We start from the raw sequence: 15,833 nt of genomic DNA, 5'->3' as shown, positions 1-15,833 counted from the left end.
AAGAATGTTAAGCAACTTTAAGGGTATGGTTCTTGGAGATTGTCTGGGTTTGAATCTTGGCTCTCAAAATTACTAGCAATGTTATCTCCAGGAGGCTGTTTATATCTTCTCAGTAGCCTCTTCTGTAAAATAAAAATAAATTCAATACCTTGTTCACTAGTTGAATTAAACAAATTAATTGAATTAATGCAAAAAAAATAAGTAATTACAAGACTTCCTGGATATAGGAAGGTCTCGGTTAATGTGATTGATGTGAAAACCCATTTTTTGGAAATTGTGGATAAAATGCACAACTGTTTATGTGGCTTCTCTTTTGAGAATAGATACAAGAGGGTACAGAAAAAGAGCATAGATATCAGCCAGCAATAATCAAGATAAGAGATGCTGATAGCTTCTATGAGGGCAGAGAGAATGGAGCTGGTGGGGAGTGCTCAGATCTGGGTATACATTAAAGATAAAAGTGAGAATGAAGATAGTAGGGTATAAAGAAAAAGTCAAAAATTACTCCAACTTTTCTGAAATTAAGTATTTTGCTTTAAAGACATAAGGTAAACTATAATAGAGGAGTTCTGGAGTGATAAAATTAGGTTAATTTAGAACGAAGTCAAGCTCTCAAGTAGACACAAGTACAAAAATCTGTGATTCAGAAGCTGGGTTTAGCTACATACATAAATTTGGAACTATTCCTATTTAGATGATATAAAAATCCACTCAACTAGTAGAAATTATCCAGGTAGTGCATCCCAATTTTCTTCACATATGTAAAACATTTAGAAAAGTTTAAGTAATACACAGGCCACAATACATGCTAAGATAATCAAAAATTTTAGAGGTAATATTTGGAAAACTATATTTCAGCAATTTTCAATCTTTTTAATCTCATAGCACACATAAACTAATTACTACAATTTGGCAGTACACACAAAATATATTTTTTGCCAATCTGACAAAAAGGGTAAAATCTGATTTATTCACACTGGATGGATATTGTTATGTTGGCTGTTGTCATTTCTTTCTTTCTTTTTTTCTTTCTTTTTATTTGATAATCTAAGAGAATAGAGGTCAGCCTCCCTGACTAAATAGTCAGGTATTGCATGTTCTAAAAATTCTTCTTGAAGATTGCTGCTATGTTTTATTAAACCTGTTGAGGTCTTTCTAATGTGCAGAATTATATAGAAGTCATGGGCTCAAGGAGTAAATGTTTTAGAGAAAAAGAGAGATACAAGGGCAGAGTCACAAGTCACTCTAATTTTTAAAGGTCAGGAAAATAAGGAGAAATCAGCAAAAGACCCTGAAAAGAAGCAATCAGTAAAACTGGAACAAAAATAAGGTATTAGTGAAAATAAAGACAAGTGAAGAAGGTGTTTTAAGGATGGAGTGATTAACTGCTGACTGTGAAGTTAAAATGGGAATTGAAAAATGACATTGGGTATAAAAACATGAATAACATTAAAAGAAATTAATTAACTTGACTTTGATAAAAGAGCCCTCAGCAGAATAATGAAGATAAAAACTCAACAGAGGTGGAGTCAAAAGAAAAAAAAGAGAAAGGAATTGGAGAATATAACAACCTCTCTAGAGCAAAGCTACTTTAAAAAAAATGAGTAGCTTAATAAAGTTATAGCCAGAGGGGATGTGGGCACAAGGTGAGGTTTTTAAAGAAAGGGTTGGGAAGAAGGAAAATACTGATAAATCAAGAGAAAGAGGAGATGGTTGTAAGAGATGTGTCCATGAATAGCTAAGAGGTAAATAATGTGCGAGTGATTAGTGCAACATTAGACACTGCACCTGGTTCCCAGTTATGAGAAGGAACCCAGAGTGTATGGGTACAGGATAAGGCAGGTTGAGTGGTGTGGTGTTGAGAACTGGTGCCGGTTTTCTTTAGACAGCTTTATTCAGCTGAGAATAAAGTTGGGAAGCAGATATTGGAAGTTTGAGGAGAAAGGGGAAAATATGACGTAGACATTTAGTAAAGTCAATATATTAGTGAAATATAGTAGAAGCCATAGTAAGTGCCCACTTGAGACTAGTGATAACAGCTCAAGTGAGGCCAGTCTCTATAATTGTGTTTGGGGTTTTTTTTTGCTTGCATTTAGCAAAGGGGCATCAGTTCAAGACAGATGGAACACTAGATTTAAACATGGTTATGGTTTTCTAGAAAAGAACAATAGAAGGGAAGAGGGAGCAAGGCAGTTGAGGATCTATACAAGGGAATGATTATAGTGATATACCAGGGAATCTGGTATATGAATGATAGTGATATACCAGGGAATCTAAGCTGGAGAAGAAAGAAACAGGTGATTTTTAACATAAGAGAAGAATAACAAAGGATGTAAAGAATTACTAGAGTTGGGGTAACATAGGGGTAAAACTGAAAAATGGGGGTGGTTGAAACTGAGGTAATTTAGGGAATCTAGGTGTAGGTAGTACACAAACTTCTTAATGTACACAGGAAAGCCTGCTGTCGTACAGGCGTGGGTGCTGTGTTCACTTACTGTCCTGACATCTGTCTCCAGTGTGCTCGGGCCGGCAGTGGCAGTAAGGCTGGTTCCCCGCAGTCACAATGCAGGTCCCTGCATTTTGACAAAAATCCTCACAGACCGTCTTACCACAGTTTGGTCCAGTGAACCCCAGTGCACAGCTGCAGGTGGGTCTCCCTATTGGAAAAAGGTAATAAAAAGGAAATTACTGAACTGAAATTATTCATTTTCATGGAGTCCTCATTAGATAAGAGTTAGGAAGCCAGAGTTCTAGTTTACTTAAACCTGGGACTGCAGGCAGTAACCCTCTTCGGGACTCAGTTCCCTAACATTCCAATGATGCCTAGATTTGGTGATAACTCAGGTTCACATCTGGTAAAATTAGCATAGCTCATTTTATACACAATTTTACATGCACAGATGTATTTTGTGCTTTACATCGCTTGCACTATTCTCTGCATTTCTCTTTCTTGGCCATTTTGCTTTTACAATTATTTTTGTTCTACTCATGTGGTAATGTAAATTGTATTCACCATTAGAATATAAAATAGAGAAACATCATATTTCCTAGTGTTAAATCATGTACCAACTACTGCTGAATCTACATACAGCAGAGCTTAGACTTACTATGTGACTATTTTAATAAATTTAAAGTGGACATGTCATCTATAATATTATTTATGAACATTAGTTTATTTGATTTAAATATGCATACTGTGTTTACATAAGCACTTATGAGAGTCTTACTTCATTTCATTTTGAGAGCTTTATTCATGTAAGAACTGTCACTTGTAGTCTAGTTAAATGATTTAGAAGTCTGATGTGAACAGCACACAATAGCAAATTTGATGGATCGCCTTTAGTCATTTCCTTTATTTGCTCTGTGGGAACTAACATCATAATGAAAGGTGAACAGTCTTTTAAGGTGTTTTGAATAAAACAGTTAACTGTTACATCAGGGATGAGTCTCTCTAACTGCCCAGACTGTCAAGAACTGAGAAGAAAATTGAGTACTGAACTAGCTCTGTAGAAGTGGTGAAGAAAAATAAAACAAAACAAAATTTATGACTATCATTAGTAAGACAGAAAGAATGAGACTTAGAGATTGTGCAAATGTGAAAAATAACATCAAACAGCAGAGGAAAGAGATTTAGTTATAGAATTCAATGAAGTAGAACTCAGAAAATGACACCAAGTTGCTAACATCAGAGAATATTCAAATACCTCCTTTTACCTTTGTAGACACAAAGCATAATTAGAATGGTCAAAAAATACATGAGTGTAAAGCTTAAGGCTTGAAGGGAGAAAGTGATGTTTTCTCTATAGGCATAGAATCTACATTCAACATCAAAGGAAAATTCTACAGTTCTACATTTGTTTGAAAAGCATTCTATTTTTAAAAGATGTTTTAAAAGATTTTATTTATTGATTTTTAGAGACAGGGGGAAGGAAGGAGAAAGAGAGGGAGAGAAACCTCAGAGTGTGGTTGCCTCTCATGTGACCCCTACTGGGGACCTGGCCTACAACCCAGACATGTGCCCTGACTGGGAATCTAACTGGTGACCCTTTGGTTCACAGGCTGGCACTCAATCCACTGAGTACCAGTGGATTCAGCCAGGGTTGAATAGCATTCTTAAGTGAATAAAATTTTTCCAAATAAAATCTACCCACATTTTGAAGGGAATAAATATATTGAGGTTTCACAGTTTATTTATTCATTTTATTTCAAAAGGGTGTCACACCCTTAAAAATGCTAGAAGATATTGATTCTCAATTAAGAAAATTATATACATTTTTATGTTGGATAGTACTGCTTAAAATTTGTTCATACATTATGTTGGTTTGGAGGCCAGATAAATGCCAATTAATAGGTTCAGAAAAGGGTGAATTGTATATGCATTAAAATAGGATTAAACTCATATTTTCCATTATAAGAAAGTGGCTTTATAATATTTTGATAAGTTTTTTCTTATAACAATTGTGGAATATATACCAAGAAAATATCTTCACTTGAACAAAAATAGGTGAAAAATTAAGACAAAACAATAGAATAAATGATGGTAAGAGATAAGAAAATAGCTAATTGTTAGAACATAGTTACCAAGAAAAACAAAAACCCTAAATACAAAGAAGAATTCTTGTTCATCACAAGAACCAGTGAATGACTTACAGAGAAATAAAAATATATATAAAGAGGAACAAAAATAAACATTAGCTAAATGTGAAACAGAAATCAAATTGCATTAGAAGAAGGGCCATAGAGAGGAATAACTAATACACATTTTCTACATTACTTTCTAGGTTTATTTCTTCTTTTTAAAAAATCAGGAGTGAAAAAAATAAAATGATAGGAGTTTCAAAGAAACCAACAGAGCTCTCTGCTAAGGCACTTACACATTCCTGTTTCAGTCACTCCAAGAAAGCATAACACCACGCTTTCATCTCATCTACAGCTGTTTTGAATCCAGAGCAGACTGACCAGGTTGTCCCCCAGCTGGCATATGCCTTGCATCATTGAGATTCTGGCTGAATTATTTTTAAAAAGCTCCCATTTCTCCTTCTTTGAAGAGAAGATTTATTTTTGACAAGCAGAAATTTCTTCACATTCAGGGGAATGCTATCTAACTTGAAACTCTGTGATGGTACAGCAGATCTTTTGTTTGCTGATGGGAAATGAACCATCTGTTACAGGATTTTATAATGGGCTCCATCTAATTTTTTCAAAGCTCTCTCTGGGTAAACCCTAACAAGTTGCACTGGATTCATTTACAAAGATTTTTTAGGTAGCTGAACTTGATTTTGACACCAGGAAAGGAAACAGCACTGTTACAATGACTAAGTACAGCTGGGCTGCCTGCAGGGAGCTGGAGCATTGGCAGCCAACAAGGGCAGCACAATCAGGAAGAGCATCAATTGACGTGAGGATGGAGGGAGAGGGCAGTCTGTTAGCTCTAGTCAGTCTAGTTTCTGTAGCACTGTTAGCTCAGACCTAAAGAGCGTAGGTTGTCTAACAGTTGGGATTTATGTACGACAGGTGCCAATTACTGGTGAGATCATGGGCAATATCACTTATCTGCTTACTTTCTTCTGTGTAAAAAGGGGATAGCTACTATTAATAGATTGTCATGTAAAATTACATAGAATAAATGAGGTAATATATGCAAAATGTTTTTAACTGTGCCAGGCACAAAGAAAGCAGTTACATTTTAGTTCTGACTATTCTTTTTTCTACTGAGTCACACTCACCATTTACAGGTATGGCTTACTTTATGTCTACAGACAATGTAACAGTCCAGGAAAATCATCCTGAAATGTTCTTAAATTATACATTTTATATCAATTATTTATTTAAGATAAAATTAATCTGCACCTCTCTGATGGCTAGCAGTTTTCAGCATTTTTTTTCATGTGTGTATTGGCCCTCTATATGTCCTTCTTAGAGAAGTGTCTGTTCAGGTCCTTTGCCCATTTTTTCATTGGATTGTTTGCCTTCCTGGTGTGGAGTCATGTGAGCTCTTCATATATTTTAGAGACTAAATCCTTGCCCAAGGTATCATTGGCAAACATGTTTTCCCACAGGGTTGGTTACCTTTGCATTTTGTTGATGTTTTCTTGAGCTGCACAGAAGCTTTGTAGTTTGATGTAGTATCATCTGTTTATTTTTTCCTTTATAATCCAAAATATTGCTGCATGGGATATCTAAAATTTTCCCATCCATGCTTTCCTCTAGGTTTTTTGTGGTGTCACAACTTATATTTAAGTCTTTTATCCTTCTTGAGTTTACTTTTGTGTATGGTGTAAGTTGATGGTCTAGTTTAATTTTTTTTTGGATGTACATGTCCAGATCTCCCAATACCATTTCTTGAAGAGGATATTTTTACTCCATTTTTGGCCTCTGCCTACTTTGTCAAGTATTAACTTATTGTATTGACATGAGTTTACTTATGGGCTCTCTATTCTGTTCCATTGATCTACGTGTCTGCCCTTATGCCAGTACCAGGCTTTTTTGATTACTGTGGCCTTGTAACATAGTTTGGTATCATGCATTGTGATCCCTCCTACTTTGTTACCCCTTCTCAAAATTGCTGAGGTTCTTCAGGGTTGTTTCTGTTTCCATATGAATTTTTGAAATATTTATTCTATATCTGTGAAATATATCATTGGTATTTTAATAGGAATTGTGTTGAATCCATAAATTGTTTTGGACATTTTAATGATGCTAATTCTTCTAATCCATGAACATGGTATATGCTTTCATTTATCTGTGTCTTCTTTAATTTCTCTCTTCAGTGTTGTGTAGTTTTCTGAGTAAAAGTCTTTTACCTCCTTGGTTAAATCTATTCCTAAGTATTTTATTTTTTCTTGTTGCTACAGCAAATGGGATCTCTTCCCCTAATTTCTGTCTCTGATATTTCACCGTTGGTGTTCAAAAATGCTTTCAATTTCTGAATGTTGACTTTGTATCCCACTGTGCTGCCAAGTTCATTTATCAGGTTGAGTAGTTTTCTGGTGGAGTCTATACAATTTTCTATGTACACTATCATATTATCTGCAAACAGTGACAGCTTTAAGATAAAATAAAATTTGTTTGCATGCTAGTGACAGGATAGAGCAGAAATTCTCCATTAACTTTACTTTCAATCTGCAACATTTCAAACTTTGGAGGATGAGTCCTTCTCTCTTCTTTACCTTCTAAACATACTAACCCTACCCTTTAAAAAGAAAAGATACACAGCACACACATAAATAAGAGAGCAAACCTAACACATGGCATGTGCATCTACATGTGTAACTTAAAATTTTGGTACATCCTTGAATTTTTTAAAAAAATCAACACTCAATGCTTCCAATCCTAACAATATATGGCAAAAAAAAAGAACTTTAGTCATAAAGTCATATTCTAATCTCTCACTGTGTTTACAGTTTTACCTTTTTTAATATACAAAATAATTTGTCTTAATTTGTTACTTCTCTTTGTTTTCTCAGTAGTGGTCCGATTTTTCAATATGTATGTATTGTATAAGTAAATTAATTCTAATTCCCTGGTAGTAGAAAAGGTTTACAAATTAAGAAGTTAACTTGTGGTATTGTCTCTACTGTATATTAATGTAGGATTACAAAGCTTATGTCTAATTTCTTAATTCCTAAAACTACTAATATTTCTCAATTACTATTGTCCTCAATTTTTTCTATAATTTTACTATCTACACTTAAAAATTGTACCCAACTGGCCTCTAAGATACTAGTATTATTAGTTTCTATATGTGTATAACCCACTGTCTTTATGTCTACTCTTTCTGTCTCTCAAAAAAGTGTTCTTCCAAAGTTTTTCTGTTGACATTACCCAATTTCATGAATTCAGAAATCATCTGTTTATCTGAAGGCCTCTGTCTCAATTTCTGACTCTGGGCTCATTCTCTTTACTGAACTTCATACCATCATTTTCACTCATTGTATATATCTGGCTACTCAGTAGGTTCAACTCTTTCCATGGCCCCCAGAGAAAGAAAAATATTCTCATAAACAATGTCCTCAGGGGCATGATTTTGCTATCCTATAATATTCACTTTTTATATGCTATATTTGTATATTAACTATTTGAATTCAATTTTAACTCCATGTTTATTATAAATAACACTATACTGAACTTTTTCACATCTAAATATTTTGATTTTTATTATTATATGATCCTTGGTATATGCTTCTAAAAGTGACATCATTTAGTTAAAAGACATTGTAACTTTATAAAAGTCTTATTGAGTATTTCAAAATTGCTTGTGGTAAGGTTTATACCATAAATATTTTCTTCTGGTAGTGACTTAAGAATGCTGGTGTTATCTATGTCTGACTAGGATCTTTCTCCCCTTCCTCCTTCCCAAATTCCTTCTCCCTCTTTTCCTTATTTATTTATTTATTTATTTACTTATTTATTTACTTATTTATTCATTTTAGAGAGAGGGAAAGGGAGGGAGGGAGAGAGGGAAAGAAACATCAGATGGTTGTCTCTTGTACATGCCTTATTTGGGGACCAAACCTATAAGCCAGCCATGTGCCCTGACCTGGAATCAAACCAGGTGATGCTTAACCAATTGAGCCACACCATCAGGGCGCTCTTTTCCTTTTCATGTGTTCATGTGTATGCAAGACAGTCTCTCCTGCCAGTACCTCACTGTGCTCCCTGTTTTATTCTACTTAATTTGTCACAGCTATATATTCCATTGTTACATGGTTATATAATATGCAATGCTATTTTTAATTTTGTTTTTAACTACAGTTGACATTCAGTATTATTTTATATTAAACTTGTTAAACAATCATATATATGTAATTATAAAAGTGATCTCCTCGATATTTCAAGTACCCACCTGGCATATTTCCATGACTATTTTGTGACTACCAATGTATACTTCTTAAACCCTTCAATTTTGTTCACTTAGCCACCCAAACCCCCTCCTCTGGCAACCATCAGTTTGTTTTCTGTATCTGAGTTTATTCAGTTTTTTGTTTATTTTGTTCTTTAGATTTCACATATAAATAAAATTATACGGTACATGTCTTTCTCTGTCTGACTTACATTTAATTTAGCATAATACCATTTAGTTCCATCTATACTGTTGCAAATGATAAGATTTCCTTTTTTATGGGCAAGCAATAGTCCATTGTATATATGTAACAGAGCTTTTTTGTTCACTCGTCTACTGATGGCACTTTCTTTGCTTTCACATCTTGGCTATTGTAAATAATATTGCAATAAACATTGGGGGCATATTTTTTCAAATTAGTGTTTTGAGTTTCTTCCACTATATACCCATAAGTAGAATTGCTTGATCATAAGGCAGTTCCACTTTGACTTTTTGAGGAATGTCGATGCAGATTTCCACCATGGCTGCACCAAACTGCATTCCCTCCAACAGTGCACAAGGATTCCCTTATCTCTACAACCTTTTCTCCTTTTGAGGATGGCTAAAAGTTTCTAGCTTAACTTATTTTTTAAAATACATTTTGGGGGCAATTATATTTGATATCAGTTATCATATCATATCATATTTGATAGAGTGGTCTGGACAAAAAGATCTTGAATGAATGAGGATAATTCTCTCCATCTACTCACCTATTATTATAAGGGCCTTTTCCCACTGCAGTGAGATGGTATTGAGTTATTTTCTTTTCTCAGTATTTTTTCTTTCCTGCTTCGTGTATGGGAATAAAACCTTCCAAAGAATAGCCACAGTATGGTGACAAGAGAGCTACAATGAGACCTTCTCCTTTCTTCTTGCATTCATTGCAATAATTAAATACAAGTGTATTGCCTACTATAAAAACTGCACAGATTGCACCTATCCATTCTTTACCTAACCAGGTCTACTTTTTTATATTGTCAAACTTTCCAAATTAAAATTTTTCTCTCTTTTGCATAAATCCAAACTTTGAGTGGAAGTATTTTGTTATATTGTGCCAAATTTACAAACCCCCTTTTCTATTTTTCTAAATTAACTATGTGGAAAACCTGATTCTTTGTGAAATAAATATTAAATGTCTAAATAACAGACCTACAAGAATAAGGACAATTCTGAACAGCATGAACATATCTTAAAGAATAAATATTCACACAACTAAAGATTAATTACAAATATAACAAGTTAAATACCCTAAATGCTATCCATAAAGAAAACAATCACAAATTATTCTTTATGTTTTTGTAATTGGATGATTAAATATTTCAATATTTTATTCTTATTTCCAATTTTTGCCCATGGGAAACTTTATCTCAAATCTATCCTTCCATAAGCAGGTCATAGAAATCAACTACATGGACCTTGTCAAATAATTAATGCCACACTATTTAATTTCATAGTATTTCCTATATGAATACAGATCATATCCATGCTTTGTTTTTTAGGTTTTTTATTACAAAGAAAATCATGAGGAATGAGAAAAATTCATTTCTACATGCTAAATTTTAATTATGCCTCACAGATATGTGTTTTTAATTAACTGATGACATTTCTTTCTTCAGTTATTACAGTCCTACACAACTGTCATAAACTTACAAATTTTAATTAAGGCTGCCCTAAACCCTAGTTATATAGTGTCCACATAGGAATTTGAGAAAAGATTTAACTGTAAGTAAACCAACAATGAATAAATCCATGAATTCCCCAATGGGATTTATTTAACAAATTAGCATTTGTGTGGAGATAATGAGGTTCTACACTCTATAATGCCAGACAATGTTTTATGAAACCACATTTTTAAAAGTGCAAAATACTTTGTAAATGACTTAATTGGATATATTATTATTGATTATTATATATTATCAGAAAATGAACTACATGGATATAACATGTTGAATTCATATGAAGGACTTATTTATATTACTAATTTGAAATATAACTTTGTCTGAATATATTCTCTATGTAAATCAAAATCTAATAATCTGGGTGCACAGATAAAGTTGAGACAGATTTTAAGGATTCAGCAAAGTTTGGACAAATTATTTGAAAACATGAAATGTTCTATATCCATACATATAGTTCAAAATGCATTAATAAGACAGCAAATTTACTGTTTCATGGAGATTGGTCCCTGTTGATCTGTTGCAGGTTGAACAGTTATCCATAGTTTAGGCAGGGATGTCAAACTCATTTTCACTGGCTGCCTCATCAGCCTTGAGGTTGCCTTCAAAGGGCTGAATGTAATTTTAGGACTGTATAAATGTAACTACTCCTTATCAGTTAACAAGGTGCCAGGCCGGATATAACAAGGTGGAGGACCAGATTCGGATGGTGGGCCCTGTGTTTGCCACCTGTGGCTTAGAGTGATAAACTCTTCAGCTGGCTTAAATATTTCAATGAATAAGTACAAGAAAGACATCTAGTTGCACAGTAGGAAGTCAGAGAGGCATGAGCAAAGAAGGAACAGTAGGTCGCACATAGGAGGTCACCAGGGCAGAAAGCCACCTGTGCCTAACAATGAGCCAAACTGGGAAAATAAGATGTCACCCCCAGGGTGACCTTTCCTCCCCTGGCATCTCACTGGTCCTATAGTTTAGACCTCTTCTGACCTATCATGTCACTTATCAGGAGGTTTGGACCCTTCCCTGACCTTTCCTCCTTTAACTTGTTGTTGTTAGTCATGTGGTAGATAATCTGAGAAGAGGAACAAAGGGGCTGAAGAACAGCCTCATATGATTCTCATACAAACCCTTGCACAAACACTATAGTGAGTATTAATTCCTCAAGACAATGAGGCTCTGACTCATATCAAATCATTTTAGAAACAAGGCCCTGGTTCCCTTGACCACAGAGATGGAGTTTTTGTCAAACCAGAGTTAATACCTAGGCCTCAGTTGTGCTCTAGCTCCAAGCCCAGAGAAGCAGCAAAGATCAGTGGGATGATGCCATGGCTGACATCAGGACCAGCTGAGATGACTAATGACCCCTACTGGTAACAATCAGTGGAGACCACAATCCTGAAAGGACACACCTAGAAGTCCATTGCGATCCCTCCCTGGGACCTCCTCTAAGATGCCCATGTTTAGAGAGCAGATACAAACCTTCAGGGTGGAGGACCCAGGACTAGCCCCCCCACTCTGGACCATGTCCTCATCTTTCACCCTCTCTTTCCCCCAGGTATGTTCTTTTTGTTTTTCTTTTCCTGTGCTCCCTTCTTTTGTCTTTGCAACTTACTCCCTGAGCCCAACAGCTCAGCTGGCTCACTTCTTCCAATGCTCAGTTCTACCTCTATGACTTTCTAAGTAAATTTTTGCTTGTATATGAATTTTGGCTTTGAATTCTTTCTCATCCAGAACTCAGGTACTGTGGTTGTTGAACTGAGCTCTAATCAGTGGTAACATTTTGGTGTGGTTTTGCTGCTAACAGTTGTAATACAATGGTTTATTACTACAATAAGAAAATTAAGTAAACAATTAAATAATAAAATCCTTAAAAACTTATTGCACAAGAGAAGCTTTTTTCCTAAAGGGAATGGTATCTGTGTTACTAAAATAAAAGTACAGGTCATATCCTTTCAAAGCATATTCATAAGATTTTTATTTGCAGAATCAGTGAAGATCCCAGTACTATAATTTCTTACACAGCAACAGAATATACTGTACTATATGGATTAGCCTCCACTTGGCAAAATGAAAATAGTTAGAAGAATCTTAGTGCTTTTTTATTTCAATAAATCCTTTGAATATTTTTTCAGAATTCAATTAAGTAGTTAGAATAGCTTAATTATCAATTAATCAAATATAAAAATCTTTATAGACATAAAACTATCAAACTTAAAGAAATAGTGATGATTTTACTATTAGAATGTAAATCAGAAACAGCTTGGTTCCCCTGAACTCCATTAAAAATATTTCTTAAGGTGACTCTTTCTGTTAGAATTATGCAAAATACTTCAAAGAATAACAAAAGAAATAGAAGCAGTGAGAATTCTTATTAAGATAGAATTAATTGTGTAGATGTAAAGATCATATAGATTGATTTTCCATTTGACTAAATAAATTTGCATTTATGCAGTAGAATTAAATGTGCATAGATTGCACTCTAATAGTTGCATAATGTCCTTTTCACTGAATATTGTGATCTATAAATTATATTTTTATTATGCATTTGGGGTTCATTTTTTCCCACGGAAACATATTCTAAATTTAATAGAAGTGAGTAGAAAATGTTTCAATGCTTACGTGTATGCTGTAGAAGACACTTTGTGCAAACATAGCTATTGTGTAAATTAGTAAGAATGCCAAGTATATCCTAACATAAACCAACGTGATATTTTCAAAGCATATTATATGAGGTCTGTCCTTAAAAAGTCCAGGCACTGTTAATATAACAAGAACAGTTTGCAGGACATTGATGTAACCTGGCAGTCAAGGAGAGTGAACTGAAATGTGCATGTGTGAACAATGGCAACTTTACTGTACTAGTCCATGGGGGTGGTAGACACATTTGAGTGAGCAAGTATATTGTGTGGTAGTCTCATTAAAAATGACTGAGCAAATAAAGCAATGAATCTGCATACAATTTTGCATTAACATTCCTCTGCAGAACCTATTTTGATGATTCAGAAAGCCACAGCTATGGGCAACCTGTTATTGGCAGTTTCATCACGATAATGCACTTGTGTTTTGACAAAATATCAAATCACCCTGATGACTCAGCCCCCTTATAGCTGTGATTTGGTGCTCTGCAGCTTTTGGCTTTTCCCAAAACTAAAATCACCTTTGAAAGGGGAGAGACTTAAGACCGTCAATGAAATTCAGGAAAATACAACTGGACAGCTGATGGTGATTGGGATAAGTGTGTGAGGTCCTAGGGTGCCTACCTTGAAGGCAGCTGAGGCATCACTGTCCTATGTACAATGTTTCTTGTATCTTGTATCTTCTTCTATAAATGCCTCTATTTTACATATTACATGGCTGGATACTTTCTGAAAAGACCTAGTATACTACATGCCGACAGAGTAGTTACAATTTTAGAGGGGAACTACAATGCTATTACCTGTACTGATATCATATATTTACATCTAAAATGAACCTGTTTTTAATAAAAAATGATTTTTAGCATTGAGAAAACTGTTCAATAAAAAAATAAAACAGATTTTCAAGTTAAACATACAAGGCTTATAAAATTGGTTTCACTTAAGCATTCTAAGCCTGAGCTGGAATCTCTAAGCACAGAGCCCTGCCTGGCACGTGGTACACACTCAGCACATGATCATGACCACTACTACTGTCAAATTAGATGGCTTTAACTTTGATGTACCAAGTTTAGAATACATGCTACTGATTGTGTTAAATTAATTAAATGTAATTAGTGTCAATGCATTCTTGATTAAGATACCAGAAATTATATTAGTTTCTTTATATTTTTCATGTACAAGGAAAATGCAAGTGAATATACAATAAAGAGGAAATATTTACCCAGAGCTGATGGTGCACAAGTTCCTCCATTCTGACAGTAGTTGCTACAGTGGTTCACTTCACACCTTTCTCCTGAGTAACTGGGCCAACAGTGACACCTCAAATCACCCTTCTCATTTAAAATACATCTTCCTCCATTTTCACAAGTCAATTTGCATGAATCATCTGGTTATAAAAAGAAATGTATGAATTGGCATGCTATTTAGTGGACTGCAGAATAAGAATAATTTCAATAAATAAAAAATAAATACTAGGATTTACTTTTATTATAAAATTTCCAAAATAAATACTCCTAATATAAAAGAAGAAATGAGTATCTAAAAATAGAGAAATAGATTTTAACCATAGTTATATGGTGAATACATATTAAATTACCTTTTATTTTTCCATAGGCCTAAAACATTGTCAGTTATTTCTTATACAGTATTTGTTAAAATGATAAACAATAAAACCAACTGAAACTTTCTACAAGTGAAATATTTTCCAACGAGTGTTTTTTTAGTAATATGAGCAACTATAACCCATTTTTAGGAATGTTTAATATCAAACCAAACTGAAATATCTAAGTTATATTCATATATATATATTTATAGAGAGAATATAGACATACTTTATTGCATACATAATACAGTATATATTATGTTTTATATATATATACACACACATATAGACATAAAATTCATAATAAAGACAAATATTTAAAATACAATCTTTCACAGACAACAGTGTGATGGTGGCCAAAGGCAGGGGGGACAAGGGCTGGGTGGAGGTGGGCAAAGGAATGTCAACAATAAAAATAATGAAAAATAAAATAAAATTAATGCAAAAACTCTCCCCAAAACCCAGAATAGACTCTTTGATGTACATACTTATTAACCATATATAAACACCCAAAACTAAAAGTCACTTAGATTTGGTATAAGATGATGATAGAACAGTATTAGACATTTTCATAGGAAAAATTCCTGTATCTAAAATAATTAGGCACAACCTGTTTATACCATACATTTTGGCTGAGAATAGGAAAGGGTGCTCATTCCCTGGAACAGCAAAATTATTTTTTTAATATGACACCTGATTTATAAAAAAAATGTTTGCAATAATTTTCCAGGTCAGTTTTCTATGTTCATAGTGCCTTGCTCCATTAGAAATACTGTTTTATGTAGATCAAGACACAATGTCCAATGTAACAAAAATGATTGAGATTATTTAAGAGGCATTTTATTCCACAATATACCTCCTATTAAAGTCATGCCTATTTTATAGTGAAATAATTAAAATCAAAATAGCTTATATTATTTGTTCAAGATACTATGGCCCACGCATAGCAGAAGCTTGAATATATCACTACAATAATCACAAGAGCATCTTAAAGAGCCTCAGTGATTTCAAATGACACAATGATTCAAATATTATAT

The 15,833-nt window shown here is 33.9% G+C and overlaps 1 protein-coding gene across 1 annotated transcript in view; it reads right to left on the bottom strand.

The window, feature by feature from the left end:
• LRP1B (LDL receptor related protein 1B) overlaps window positions 1–15,833 on the bottom strand; it is a 1,762,610-nt gene that overhangs the window by 62,895 nt on the left and 1,683,882 nt on the right. Inside the window, exons 84-85 of the mRNA XM_053655128.1 lie at window positions 14,416–14,580; window positions 2,496–2,657 (exon numbers count right to left, since the gene is read on the bottom strand). Coding sequence (XP_053511103.1) covers window positions 2,496–2,657; window positions 14,416–14,580 — 327 coding nt within the window. The remainder of the gene's footprint in view (window positions 1–2,495; window positions 2,658–14,415; window positions 14,581–15,833) is intronic.

Source organism: Artibeus jamaicensis, unplaced genomic scaffold (assembly GCF_021234435.1).
Source record: "Artibeus jamaicensis isolate MK-2021 breed Jamaican fruit bat unplaced genomic scaffold, CSHL_Jam_final contig_935, whole genome shotgun sequence".
NCBI lineage: Eukaryota > Metazoa > Chordata > Mammalia > Chiroptera > Phyllostomidae > Artibeus > Artibeus jamaicensis.
This window is presented reverse-complemented; position numbering and strand designations above follow the sequence as displayed.